The sequence below is a fragment of the Oncorhynchus mykiss genome, chromosome 12 (genome assembly GCF_013265735.2).
Source record: "Oncorhynchus mykiss isolate Arlee chromosome 12, USDA_OmykA_1.1, whole genome shotgun sequence".
Classification (NCBI taxonomy): domain Eukaryota; kingdom Metazoa; phylum Chordata; class Actinopteri; order Salmoniformes; family Salmonidae; genus Oncorhynchus; species Oncorhynchus mykiss.
This window is the reverse complement of record NC_048576.1, coordinates 98,045,072-98,060,027: the sequence shown is the minus strand read 5'-3', so window position 1 is coordinate 98,060,027 and position 14,956 is coordinate 98,045,072. Positions and strand designations below refer to the sequence as shown.

The 14,956-nt window shown below is 43.8% G+C and overlaps 1 protein-coding gene across 3 annotated transcripts in view; it reads right to left on the bottom strand.

Moving 5' to 3' along the window:
* Positions 1-576: 576 nt before the first annotated feature.
* LOC110487112 (WD repeat domain phosphoinositide-interacting protein 1) overlaps positions 577-14,956 on the bottom strand; it is a 37,241-nt gene continuing 22,861 nt past the window's right edge. The window contains exons 8-15 of one of the 3 annotated variants that reach the window (XR_005035254.1): positions 11,679-11,786; positions 10,512-10,590; positions 10,229-10,314; positions 8,472-8,579; positions 7,228-7,367; positions 7,039-7,139; positions 1,458-1,601; positions 577-1,153 (exon numbers count right to left, since the gene is read on the bottom strand). Coding sequence is in view for 2 of the 3 variants with exons in the window: in XM_036939435.1 (XP_036795330.1) it covers positions 1,551-1,601; positions 7,039-7,139; positions 7,228-7,367; positions 8,472-8,579; positions 10,229-10,314; positions 10,512-10,590; positions 11,679-11,786 (673 nt within the window). In the remaining variant the exon portion in view is untranslated. Of the gene's footprint in view, positions 1,602-7,038; positions 7,140-7,227; positions 7,368-8,471; positions 8,580-10,228; positions 10,315-10,511; positions 10,591-11,678; positions 11,787-14,956 lie in introns of all 3 variants that reach the window. The other 2 variants (XM_036939435.1, XM_036939434.1) reach the window with 2 other exon arrangements.

Below are 14,956 nucleotides of genomic sequence, written 5' to 3'. Positions count from 1 at the left end.
CTTCTTTATTTGTTTGTTTCTGTGTAGTTTCTTTTTTTTGGTCTCGTGCAATCTGCAAAACGTCGCACTTTTACAAATGATATCATCGGGACGTACATAGAAAACGACCTGCTGGTTCGTGTCCAAGAGGTGTACATGTAAACATTTAGTAAGTATCAATGCATCCAAATACACAGATTTAAAACAAAATAAACATCATAAAAACTGTTAATCTCCTTTACGATTAAATACCATAATGTTAATAATAATAATAATAACAAACGTAAAAGTTATGATGCTATAATTAAACAATTTAATTATTCTATTATAAAATAAAAAAAATTGTCAAGTAATGTATGTAGCTATAAAAAAAAAACGTGGTTATATTTGCGACAAGTCAGTCATGCACGTGGTACAGGAGAGTCTGTTCACACCACAGAGGGATCACACACACATGGTCTCTAATACTTCCACTGCTCTACCAAGGTGCCCTCTGAGTCAGAGCCTCTGTGACCTTGATTTAGTTTGGAGTTTGTCCTCTTGGGAAATATTCAAATCGGTTTCATTGGTTCTAATTTACAGAAAACACTAAACCCAGTTAGTATGCCACCAACTAAATTTCGCTCTGCCCAGAGTACCCCTGAAGTACCCCCTTCATGTGCATTTTGACCAGTAGGCCTATGGTCTCATGAGTCTTCTCTAGTACCCCCTCTAGTACCCTCTCCTAGTACCCCTGGGTTGAGAACCACTGAACTAAACTAAGCACAGCTCTGGACTGTGCACCAAATTGCACTATATTCCCTATATAGTGCATTACATTTGATCAGAGCCCTATGGGCCTTGTCAAAAGTAGTGCACTAAATAGGGAATAGGGTGCCTTTTAGGACATAATGGTATTTGAGTGTTTGACATTATATATTTGACCCAGGACTGTAACACACCGGTTCACAAACACCCAGTCCTGCCCCCCCCCCCTCCCAATTAGAAATCATTATTATTTATTTATTTTTAAATCACTTAATTCAAAAAAATAACTTAGCACCCTAAAATGAGAATCTTTTCCCCCTCTTTTCCTGTTCCTCTCTATCTGACTCTCTCTCTGGGTAACGGTTCCCCTGGAAGTCCTGTGGTTCCAGACCAGGTGTCAGTGTGTTCTAACGTGTACCACAGACACCTGTCTGTCTGTCTGTCCTCCCGCCTGTGGCTCCAGACCAGGTGTCAGTGTGTTCTAACGTGTACCACAGACACCTGTCTGTCTGTCTGTCTGTCCTCCCGCCTGTGGCTCCAGACCAGGTGTTAGTGTGTTCTAACGTGTATCACAGACACCTGTCTGTCTGTCTGTCTGTCCTCCCGCCTGTGGCTCCAGACCAGGTGTTAGTGTGTTCTAACGTGTACCACAGACACCTGTCTGTCTGTCTGTCCTCCCGCCTGTGGTTCCAGACCAGGTGTCAGTGTGTTCTAACGTGTACCACAGACACCTGTCTGTCCTCCCGCCTGTGGCTCCAGACCAGGTGTCAGTGTGTTCTAACGTGTACCACAGACACCTGTCTGTCTGTCCTCCTGTCCTTCCCTCACAGGCGACGCCCCTGGCCACCTCGAGTTCCGTCGCGGCACCAATTTATCTACCAAAAAAACACCAAAACAGACCGGGGTCAGGGGTCAGGTTGAATGGTTTTTGGTCATAGTCTTGTTATAATAGAGACAACAGGGTTAAGGTTCCTTCCATATCATATCAGGCTGAGTCCCAAATGGCACCCTATTCCTTATATAGTGCACTACTTTTAACCAGAGCCCTATTTGCTATATGGTGAACTACCAGGGTCAAAAGTAGTGCACTATATAGGGAATAGGGTGCCATTGGCCATAGGGCTCTAGTCAAAAGTAGTGCACTATATAGGGAATAGGGTGCCATTGGCCATAGGGCTCTAGTCAAAAGTAGTGCACTATATAGGGAATAGGGTGACATTGGCCATAGGGCTTTAGTCAAAAGTAGTGCACTATATAGGGAATAGGGTGACATTTGGGACGCGAACCTCAGTCAATTCAATGTAATTCCTGAACGGACTGAATGGAAATGAAATTGACCCCGACTGTGAGAGACTAAAGACGTCCACCTTTACCAATATCAACATCAAGGGGTGGTGGGGGGGGGGGGGGGGGCTTAGAAAACACTCCACTAACTAAGATAAATCCTGTGATTAATGCTCTTAGACAAGGTTTTTCTAGGACCAGACACATGGGACAGACTAGACAGAGGTGTACAAACAGACCTCCTTATTCCTTATAAAACACACAGTCATGCCAAGACGTTTCAAAACAACATCGTTATTGTAGTATGGTCACGTGGTCATGTATCACGGCTCCCCTTCTCAGAGAATGTGACAGAACTACAGGTTGACATTCATTTCAATAGGACATAGAAACTAGTAGGGCATCACATAGGCAGCCTTTTCCCAACCTCTCCTCGGCAACCACCAGCCTGTCCATGTATTATCACAACCTCTCCTCGACAACCCCCAGCCTGTCCATGTATTATCACAACCTCTCCTCGACAACCCCCAGCCTGTCCATGTATTATCACAACCTCTCCTTGGCAACCCCCAGCCTGTCTATGTATTATCACAACCTCTCCTCGACAACCCCCAGCCTGTCCATGTATTATCACAACCTCTCCTCGACAACCCCCAGCCTGTCTATGTATTATCACAACCTCTCCTCGACAACCCCCAGCCTGTCCATGTATTATCACAACCTCTCCTTGACAACCACCAGCCTGTCCATGTATTATCACAACCTCTCCTCGACAACCACCAGCCTGTCCATGTATTATCACAACCTCTCCTTGACAACCACCAGCCTGTCCATGTATTATCACAACCTCTCCTTGACAACCCCCAGCCTGTCTATGTATTATCACAACCTCTCCTTGACAACCCCCAGCCTGTCTATGTATTATCACAACCTCTCCTCGGCAACCCCCAGCCTGTCCATGTATTATCACAACCTCTCCTCGGCAACCCCCAGCCTGTCCATGTATTATCACAACCTCTCCTTGACAACCCCCAGCCTGTCCATGTATTATCACAACCTCTCCTTGACAACCCCCAGCCTGTCTATGTATTATCACAACCTCTCCTCGACAACCCCCAGCCTGTCCATGTATTATCACAACCTCTCCTTGACAACCACCAGCCTGTCCATGTATTATCACAACCTCTCCTCGGCAACCCCCAGCCTGTCCATGTATTATCACAACCTCTCCTTGACAACCCCCAGCCTGTCTATGTATTATCACAACCTCTCCTCGACAACCCCCAGCCTGTCCATGTATTTGAACTGTTCCAGAACTAGCACACCTGATGCTACAACCGGTCAACGAGCACTTGACTACTATAAATCAGGCGCTAGTTCAGGGCTACAACAACATTGTGAAACGTCCCCGAGGAGAGACATTGAGAATCATGGGCTCTCTCTACACCCAATAAAGCAACATAGAATCTTCTCTTCATGCACTGATCTAGGACCGGTATTGCGCTTAACCTTCATATAGTAAAGGTCAGGACTGGCCAGGAGTATGCTGATCCTAGATCAGTGCTTAGGAGCGACTTCTACTTGCTTACAGGTTGCACTGAACAATAGGAACTCACACGGGGACAACAGCACCCCCTAGTGGACTAATATAACAATTACACCAACAGAACTGGCCACATGCAACTAGGATTCAATCTGATCGCGGGTTATCGGCATTGGGACTTTTAAAGGTAATATCCGATTGAGTTTTCCTGTAAATGGAATCCACGCGAACGCGGGAACATTTCCTGCCTATCACCCAGGATCTAATTTAATCCCGGCCGAAACATCTGAACGGTTCTTTTCAAACCCCCATTTGATTCATTATACACGTCATCATAAGAAGGTAACACTTATAAAATCACATTAAAGAGAGGAATTATGTATTGAAGTAATTCCGGTATTCACAGAGTGAAACCCATTGCAACCGTCAGCAAACATCACTTCTAATAAAACCTACTGTATATATATACTGACTGAACAAAACATTAGGAACACCTGCTCTTTCCACGACACAGACTGACCAGGGGAATCCAGGTGAAAGCTACGATCCCTTATTGATGTCACTTGTTGAATCCACTTCAAATCAGTGTAGATGAAGGGGAGGAGACCTGGTTAAACTCAATGTTAGGAAGATGTTCCTAATGTTTTGTTCTCTCGGTGTATACTGTAGGATTTAAACCCAATGTTTTGTAGGAGTTAGTGTGGAGGCCTTGCTAACTGGGCCAATGTTATAAGGGGTAGGGAAGGGAACTAGTTTGTAGGGGTTAGGGAAGGGGACTAGTCTGTAGGAGGGGAAGGGGACTAGTTTGTAGGAGAGTAGGGGTTAGGGAAGGGGACTAGTCTGTAGGAGAGTAGGGGGTAGGGAAGGGGACTAGTTTGTGGGAGGGTAGGGGTTAAGGAAGGGGACTAGTTTGTGGGAGGGTAGGGGTTAAGGAAGGGGACTAGTTTGTGGGAGGGTAAGGGTTAAGGAAGGGGACTAGTTTGTGGGAGGGTAGGGGTTAAGGAAGGGAACTAGTTTGTGGGAGGGTAGGGGTTAAGGAAGGGGACTAGTTTGTGGGAGGGTAGGGGTTAAGGAAGGGGACTAGTTTGTGGGAGGGTAGGGGTTAAGGAAGGGGACTAGTTTGTGGGAGGGGAAGGAGACTAGTTTGTAGTAGGGTAGGGGTTAAGGAAGGGGACTAGTTTGTGGGAGGGTAGGGGTTAAGGAAGGGGACTAGTTTGTGGGAGGGTAGGGGTTAAGGAAGGGGACTAGTTTGTGGGAGGGTAGGGGTTAAGGAAGGGGACTAGTTTGTGGGAGGGTAGGGGTTAAGGAAGGGGACTAGTTTGTGGGAGGGTAGGGGTTAAGGAAGGGGACTAGTTTGTAGTAGGGTAGGGGTTAAGGAAGGGGACTAGTTTGTGGGAGGGTAGGGGTTATGGAAGGGGACTAGTTTGTGGGAGGGTAGGGGTTAAGGAAGGGGACTAGTTTGTGGGAGGGTAGGGGGTAGGGAAGGGGACTAGTTTGTAGTAGGGTAGGGGTTAAGGAAGGGGACTAGTTTGTAGGAGGGTAGGGGTTAAGGAAGGGGACTAGTTTGTGGGAGGGTAGGGGTTAAGGAAGGGGACTAGTTTGTGGGAGGGTAGGGGTTATGGAAGGGGACTAGTTTGTGGGAGGGTAGGGGTTAAGGAAGGGGACTAGTTTGTGGGAGGGTAGGGGGTAGGGAAGGGGACTAGTTTGTAGGAGGGTAGGGGTTATGGAAGGGGACTAGTTTGTAGTAGGGTAGGGGTTAAGGAAGGGGACTAGTTTGTGGGAGGGTAGGGGTTAAGGAAGGGGTCTAGTTTGTAGTAGGGTAGGGGTTAAGGAAGGGGACTAGTTTGTGGGAGGGTAGGGGTTAAGGAAGGGGACTAGTTTGTGGGAGGGTAGGGGTTAAGGAAGGGGACTAGTTTGTAGGAGGGTAGGGGTTAAGGAAGGGGACTAGTTTGTAGGAGGGTAGGGGTTAAGGAAGGGGACTAGTTTGTGGGAGGGTAGGGGTTAAGGAAGGGGACTAGTTTGTAGTAGGTTAGGGGTTAAGGAAGGGGACTAGGCTAGTACTATAGTTCCTATGTTTCTAAATGGAACCCGGCTAGCACCTGAGTGGAATATAAAGACAGTAGGGTCAACTTTACATGTGCTCCTCTGATCCTACTGATGGCCTTCCAGACTCAGTATCCCAGAAGCACCACTGCTGCTCACCACGATTGAGGAGCTGTCCTGTAGTTTCTGAAGGCAGTAGGGTAGAGTTGCACCCTTTCCCTTGGTCTAATGTTTTTCCAGGTTGAAATGTCTCGCTTTGGCCAAACTCTGCTTCTCTCAGTCTCTGGCTAGCTAGCCAGGCTACTGTTTCTGTATAGGACCAGGCTAGGAGAGTTAGCATGACTACTGTTTCTGTATAGGACCAGGCTAGGAGAGTTAGCATGACTACTGTTTCTGTATAGGACCAGGCTAGGAGAGTTAGCATGACTACTGTTTCTGTATAGGACCAGGCTAGGAGAGTTAGCATGACTACTGTTTCTGTATAGGACCAGGCTAGGAGAGTTAGCATGACTTAATGTTTCTGTATAGGACCAGGCTAGGAGAGTTAGCATGACTACTGTTTCTGTCTAGGACCAGGCTAGGAGAGTTAGCATGACTACTGTTTCTGTATAGGACCAAGCTAGGAGAGTTAGCATGACTTAATGTTTCTGTATAGGACCAGGCTAGGAGAGTTAGCATGACTACTGTTTCTGTATAGGACCAGGCTAGGAGAGTTAGCATGACTACTGTCTCTGTATAGGACCAGGCTAGGAGAGTTAGCGTGACTACTGTCTCTGTATAGGACCAGGCTAGGAGAGTTAGCATGACTACTGTTTCTGTCTAGGACCAGGCTAGGAGAGTTAGCATGACTACTGTTTCTGTATAGGACCAGGCTAGGAGAGTTAGCATGACTACTGTCTCTGTATAGGACCAGGCTAGGAGAGTTAGCATGACTACTGTTTCTGTCTAGGACCAGGCTAGGAGAGTTAGCATGACTACTGTTTCTGTATAGGACCAGGCTAGGAGAGTTAGCATGACTACTGTTTCTGTCTAGGACCAGGCTAGGAGAGTTAGCATGACTACTGTTTCTGTATAGGACCAGGCTAGGAGAGTTAGCATGACTACTGTCTCTGTATAGGACCAGGCTATGAGAGTTAGCATGACTACTGTTTCTGTCTAGGACCAGGCTAGGAGAGTTAGCATGACTACTGTTTCTGTATAGGACCAGGCTAGGAGAGTTAGCATGACTACTGTCTCTGTATAGGACCAGGCTAGGAGAGTTAGCGTGACTACTGTCTCTGTATAGGACCAGGCTAGGAGAGTTAGCATGACTACTGTTTCTGTCTAGGACCAGGCTAGGAGAGTTAGCATGACTACTGTTTCTGTATAGGACCAGTCTAGGAGAGTTAGCATGACTACTGTTTCTTTTTAGGACCAGGCTAGGAGAGTTGCTGGTTGCTCACTGGAGGAAACTCGTTCTCATCATCCAGACAGACGGGACCAGCGGCAAACTCATGTTCTGGGATCACCTCGCCCTTCTTAGCCCCACCATCCTCAGAGTAACCTGGGGTGGAGAGGAGGAGAGGGGTTACAGGTAAAGTTATATATACACACACACACACACACACACACACACACACACACACACACACCTGTGAGCGTGGTAGTGACTGGACCGGTGGCTGGTATGGCAACAGTGGCGGCGTATGATGGACATGCCTGGACGGGCACCGTGACCTCTGACCCTTCTGAATCCACCCCTTCCTCCTTGTCCTCATCCTCACCAAACAATCTGAGAGATAGAGAGAAAATCAGCGAGAGAGAGCAGCAAGATTTGTGACCTGTTGCCCCAAGAAAAGGGCAACCAGTGAAGAACACACACCATTGTAAATACAACCCATATTTCTGTTTATTTATTTTCCCCTTTGTACTTTAACTATTTGAGCATCATTACACCACTCTATATAGACACAATATGACATTTGAAATGTCTTTATTCTTTTGAAACTTGTGAGTGTAATGTTTACTGCACATTTTTTTGTTGTTAATTTCACTTTAGTTTATTATCTATTTCACTTGCTTTGGCAATGTAAACACATGTTTCCCATAACAATAAAGCATAAATACTAGGTCTGGTATTGAATAAGTTCCAGGTGACATCATAAATACTAGGTCTGGTATTGAATAAGTTCCAGATGACATCATAAATACTAGGTCTGGTATTGAATAAGTTCCAGGTGACATCATAAATACTAGGTCTGGTATTGAATAAGTTCCAGATGACATCATAAATACTAGGTCTGTTTATTGAATAAGTTGCAGATGACATAAATACTAGGTCTGGTATTGAATAAGTTCCAGATGACATCATAAATACTAGGTCTGGTATTGAATAAGTTCCAGATGACATCATAAATACTAGGTCTGTTTATTGAATAAGTTGCAGATGACATCATAAATACTAGGTCTGGTATTGAATAAGTTCCAGATGACATCATAAATACTAGGTCTGGTATTGAATAAGTTCCAGATGACATCATAAATACTAGGTCTGGTATTGAATAAGTTCCAGATGACATCATAAATACTCGGTCTGGTATTGAATAAGTTCCAGATGACATCATAAATACTAGGTCTGGTATTGACTAAGTTCCAGATGACATCATAAATACTAGGTCTGGTATTGAATAAGTTCCAGATGACATCATAAATACTAGGTCTGGTATTGAATAAGTTCCAGATGACATCATAAATACTAGGTCTGGTATTGAATAAGTTCCAGATGACATCATAAATACGGTTTTCAGGATGTCACTTTCAGCAGTTTGTTTGATTAGCAAAGCAGCTGTAAAGGCTTCTGACCTCGATTGACCTCTGACCTGAGATGACCTCTCACCTGTGTTTCTGAGCCAGGACGCACTCTCCTCCATCCTGGGGGTCGACGTTATAGATGAACAGCTGTCCGTCGGAGGAGGCCACCAGCAGACGAGGAAGCTTCTGGATCCTGACAGACAGACACAGGGACAGAGCCAGCCATGACACCCTCACACCCAGTGGAACAGGACAAACAACACTATCATTTATGGCCATCACTCTAGGATCAGGTCAGGATGATCTACGATATAGTCTTTTAAACTGTGTAATTCAGTCTACTACTGTCTACTACTGTGTATTAATTACTGTGTACTACTGTGTACTACAGTCTACTACTCTGTACTACAGTCTACTACTGTCTACTACTGTGTATTACTGTGTACTACAGTCTACTACAGTCTACTACTGTGTACTACAGTCTACTACTGCGTACTACAGTCTACTACTGCGTACTATAGTCTACTACTGCATACTACAGTCTACTACTGTGTACTACAGTCTACTACTGTGTATTACAGTCTACTACTGTGTACTACAGTCTCCTACTGTGTATTACTGTGTACTACAGTCTACTACTGTCTACTACTGTCTACTACTGTGTACTACTGTGTACTACAGTCTACTACAGTCTACTACAGTCTACTACTGTGTACTACAGTCTACTACTGTGTACTACAGTCTACTACTGTGTACTACTGTCTACTACAGTCTACTACTGTGTACTACAGTCTACTACTGTCTACTACAGTCTACTACTGTGTACTACAGTCTACTACTGTGTACTACAGTCTACTACTGTGTACTACAGTCTACTACTGTGTACTACAGTCTACTAGTCTACTACAGTCTACTACTGTCTACTACTGTCTACTACTGTGTACTACAGTCTACTAGTCTACTACAGTCTACTACTGTCTACTACTGTCTACTACAGTCTAATACTGTGTACTACAGTCTACTAGTCTACTACAGTCTACTACTGTCTACTACTGTCTACTACAGTCTACTACTGTCTACTACAGTCTACTACTGTGTACTACAGTCTACTACTGTGTATTACTGTGTACTACAGTCTACTACTGTGTATTACTGTCTACTACTCTGTACTACTGTGTACTACTGTGTACTACTGTCTACTACTGTGTACTACTGTCTACCACTGTGTACTACTGTCTACCATTGTCTACTACTGTGTACTACTGTCTACCACTGTCTACTACTGTGTACTACTGTGTACTACTGTTTACTACTGTGTACTACTGTTTACCACTGTCTACCACTGTGTACTACTGTCTACTACTGTGTACTACTGTCTACCACTGTCTACTACTGTGTACTACTGTGTACTACTGTTTACTACTGTTTACCACTGTCTAATACTGTGTACTACTGTCTACCACTGTCTACTACTGTGTACTACTGTCTACCACTGTGTACTACTGTGTACTACTGTGTACTATTGTCTACCACTGTCTACTACTGTATACTACTGTCTACTACTGTCTACTACTGTGTACTACTGTGTACTAATGTCTACTACTGTGTACTACTGTGTACTACTGTGTACTACTGTCTACCACTGTCTACCACTGTGTACTGCTGTCTACTACTGTCTACTACTGTGTACTACTGTGTACTACTTTCTACTACTGTGTATAACAAATAGACCAAAACCTACGGAGACAAAAAAAAAAACACACCAACTCCCTATACAGTACACACCCACACCAATACACCCACAATCCCTAAACACACAAATACACAGACAGGGAAACTCACGTGGCGAGGGTACAGACGTTCCTCTGCCCGGCCACTAGGAGGCGTACAGTGGCGAAGGCTCTTTCCTGACTCATCACGCCAGACACCTCAAACGGCAATCAAAGTTTACAGTCATACGATAGGATACAGCCTAGTGTATACAGTACAATGTCATGCTACTTACGAGATCTACTCTCAGTTCAGCAAGTAAACAAATATTTGAAATAGTATTGAGTTAGAAGAAGCATAATATATATATAAACATGGAGGGAACAAGAGAGAAAAGGCCAATAAGACAAGACACCTGGGCTGGGAGGTAGCTGCTGGCTGCAGAGAACATCTTCCCTACGTAGGATCCCCAGGTAGGACACTCCTCCTCTCCACTACACAGGGAGAGACAGGGAGAGAGACAAGGAGATACACAGAGAGAAACAGGGAGATACACAGAGAGAGACAGGGAGAGACACAGAGAGAGACAGGGAGATACACAGAGAGAGACAGGGAGATACAGGGTTAGAGAGACATAGGGAGATACACAGAGAGAGACAGGGAGATACAGGGTTAGAGAGACAGGGAGAGACACAGAGAGAGACAGAGAGATACACAGAGAGAGACAGAGAGATACACAGAGAGAGACAGTTAGAGAGACACAGAGAGAGACAGTTAGAGAGATACAGGGAGATACACAGAGAGAGACAGGGAGATACAGGGTTAGAGAGACAGGGAGAGACACAGAGAGAGACAGGGAGATACACAGAGAGAGACAGGGAGATACAGAGAGAGAGACAAGGAGATACACAGAGAGAGACAAGGAGATACACAGAGAGAGACAGGGAGATACACAGAGAGAGACAGGGAGAGACACAGAGAGAGACAGGGAGATACACAGAGAGAGACAGGGAGAGACACAGAGAGAGACAGGGAGATACACATAGAGAGACAGGGAGATACACAGAGAGAGACAGGGAGATACACAGAGAGAGACAGAGAAATAGGGGGGTAGAGAGAGAGAGATAGGGGGTAGAGAGATAGTGGGGGGGTAGAGAGAGAGAGATAGGGGGGTAGAGAGAGAGTGGGGGGGTAGAGAGAGATAGGAGGGTAGAGAGAGAGATAGGAGGGTAGAGAGGGGGGTAGAGAGAGAGATAGGGGGGGTAGAGAGAGAGTGGGGGGGTAGAGAGAGAGAGAGATGGGGGGTAGAGAGAGAGTGGGGGGGTAGAGAGAGAGTGGGAGGGTAGAGAGAGAGTGGGAGGGTAGAGCGAGAGTGGGGGGGTAGAGAGAGTGGGGGGGTAGAGAGAGATAGGGGGTAGAGAGAGAGTGGGGGGAGCAGAGAGAGAGAGAAGGGGTAGAGAGAGAGAGTGGGGGGGTAGAGAGAGAGTGGATAGAGAGAGAGAGAGAGTGGGGGGGATAGAGAGAGATGTATGTAGGCTTGCCAGGTTGGGAATGACTCCTATGTGTGTGTGTGTGTGTGTACCTGGGTCCGTGCTGTTCTAGTTTGAAGATGTGTACGGTCTCAGTGTTGCTGGAGGCACAGAGGAACTGGGCGTCAGGACTGAAGGACAGGGAACTGATATTGACGTACCTGCAGACACACACACACACACACACACACACACACACACAGGAAGTTATTATAAGTCTCTTCTACACTCATACTGTTGGTAAGAACTTAATTACACAAATTACATTATCTAGCTATGAAAGAAGCATTTAACATTTCAGCTGGCCATTCCTTTGCTTTGCCTGCTCTATCACACACTGTCATAATGAGAGATGTGTCATTGTAAACCTGTCTTCAGTCTGTCATAATGGGAGATGTGTCATTATAAACCTGTCTTCAGTCTGTCATAATGAGAGATGTGTCATTATAAACCTGTCTTCAGTCTGTCATAATGAGATGTGTCATTATAAACCTGTCTTCAGTCTGTCATGAGAGATGTGTCATTATAAACCTGTCTTCAGTCTGTTTTAATGTCATAATGATGTCATAATGAGAGATGTGTCATTATAAACCTGTCTTCAGTCTGTCATAATGGGAGATGTGTCATTATAAACCTGTCTTCAGTCTGTCATAATGAGATGTGTGTCATTATAAACCTGTCTTCAGTCTGTCATAATGAGATGTGTCATTATAAACCTGTCTTCAGTCTGTTCTAATGATGTCATAATGAGATGTGTCATTATAAACCTGTCTTCAGTCTGTCATAATGAGAGATGTGTCATTATAAACCTGTCTTCAGTCTGTCATAATGAGAGATGTGTCATTATAAACCTGTCTTCAGTCTGTCATAATGAGAGATGTGTCATTATAAACCTGTCTTCAGTCTGTCATAATGAGTCCTGTTCATTAGGTGTGTTTAATGTGTTCTGTTAGTCCTGTTCATTAGGTGTGTGTTCTGTTAGTCCCGTTCATTAGGTGTGTTTAATGTGTTCTGTTAGTCCTGTTCATTAGGTGTGTTTAATGTGTTCTGTTAGTCCTGTTCATTAGGTGTGTGTTCTGTTAGTCCCGTTCATTAGGTGTGTTTAATGTGTTCTGTTAGTCCTGTTCATTAGGTGTGTTTAATGTGTTCTGTTAGTCCTGTTCATTAGGTGTGTTTAATGTGTTCTGTTAGTCCTGTTCATTAGGTGTGTTTAATGTGTTCTGTTAGTCCTGTTCATTAGGTGTGTTTAATGTGTTCTGTTAGTCCTGTTCATTAGGTGTGTGTTCTGTTAGTCCCGTTCATTAGGTGTGTTTAATGTGTTCTGTTAGTCCTGTTCATTAGGTGTGTTTAATGTGTTCTGTTAGTCCTGTTCATTAGGTGTGTTTAATGTGTTCTGTTAGTCCTGTTCATTAGGTGTGTTTAATGTGTTCTGTTAGTCCTGTTCATTAGGTGTGTTTAATGTGTTCTGTTAGTCCTGTTCATTAGGTGTGTTTAATGTGTTCTGTTAGTCCTGTTCATTAGGTGTGTTTAATGTGTTCTGTTAGTCCTGTTCATTAGGTGTGTTTAATGTGTTCTGTTAGTTCTGTTCATTAGGTGTGTTTAATGTGTTCTGTTAGTCCTGTTCATTAGGTGTGTTTAATGTGTTCTGTTAGTCCTGTTCATTAGGTGTGTTTAATGTGTTCTGTTAGTCCTGTTCATTAGGTGTGTTTAATGTGTTCTGTTAGTCCTGTTCATTAGGTGTGTTTAATGTGTTCTGTTAGTCCTGTTCATTAGGTGTGTTGAATGTGTTCTGTTAGTCCTGTTCATTAGGTGTGTTTAATGTGTTCTGTTAGTCCTGTTCATTAGGTGTTCTGTTAGTCCTGTTCATTAGGTGTTCTGTTAGTCCTGTTCATTAGGTGTGTTTAATGTGTTCTGTTAGTCCTGTTCATTAGGTGTGTTTAATGTGTTCTGTTAGTCCTGTTCATTAGGTGTGTGTTCTGTTAGTCCTGTTCATTAGGTGTGTTTAATGTGTTCTGTTAGTCCTGTTCATTAGGTGTGTTTAATGTGTTCTGTTAGTCCTGTTCATTAGGTGTGTTTAATGCATCCAGTTAGTCCTGTTCATTAGGTGTGTTTAATGTGTTCTGTTAGTCCTGTTCATTAGGTGTGTTTTCTGTTAGTCCTGTTCATTAGGTGTGTTTAATGCATCCAGTTAGTCCTGTTCATTAGGTGTGTTTAATGTGTTCTGTTAGTCCTGTTCATTAGGTGTGTTTAATGTGTTCTGTTAGTCCTGTTCATTAGGTGTGTTTAATGTGTTCTGTTAGTCCCGTTCATTAGGTGTGTTTAATGTGTTCTGTTAGTCCTGTTCATTAGGTGTGTTTAATGTGTTCTGTTAGTCCTGTTCATTAGGTGTGTTTAATGTGTTCTGTTAGTCCTGTTCATTAGGTGTGTGTTCTGTTAGTCCTGTTCATTAGGTGTGTTTAATGTGTTCTGTTAGTCCTGTTCATTAGGTGTGTTTAATGCATTCTGTTAGTCCTGTTCATTAGGTGTGTTTAATGTGTTCTGTTAGTCCTGTTCATTAGGTGTGTTTAATGTGTTCTGTTAGTCCTGTTCATTAGGTGTGTTTAATGTGTTCTGTTAGTCCTGTTCATTAGGTGTGTTTAATGTGTTCTGTTAGTCCTGTTCATTAGGTGTGTTTAATGTGTTCTGTTAGTCCTGTTCATTAGGTGTGTTTAATGCATTCTGTTAGTCCTGTTCATTAGGTGTGTTTAATGTGTTCTGTTAGTCCCGTTCATTAGGTGTGTTTAATGTGTTCTGTTAGTCCTGTTCATTAGGTGTGTGTTCTGTTAGTCCTGTTCATTAGGTGTGTTTAATGTGTTCTGTTAGTCCTGTTCATTAGGTGTGTGTTCTGTTAGTCCTGTTCATTAGGTGTGTTTAATGTGTTCTGTTAGTCCTGTTCATTAGGTGTGTTTAATGTGTTCTGTTAGTCCTGTTCATTAGGTGGGTGTTCTGTTAGTCCTGTTCATTAGGTGTGTTTAATGTGTTCTGTTAGTCCTGTTCATTAGGTGTGTTTAATGTGTTCTGTTAGTCCTGTTCATTAGGTGTGTTTAATGTGTTCTGTTAGTCCTGTTCATTAGGTGTGTTTAATGTGTTCTGTTAGTCCTGTTCATTAGGTGTGTTTAATGTGTTCTGTTAGTCCTGTTCATTAGGTGTGTTTAATGTGTTCTGTTAGTTCTGTTAGTCCCGTTCATTAGGTGTGTTTAATGTGTTCAGTTAGTCCTGTTCATTAGGTGTGTTTAATGTGTTCTGTTAGTCCTGTTCATTAGGTGTGTTTAATGTGTTCTGTTAGTCCCGT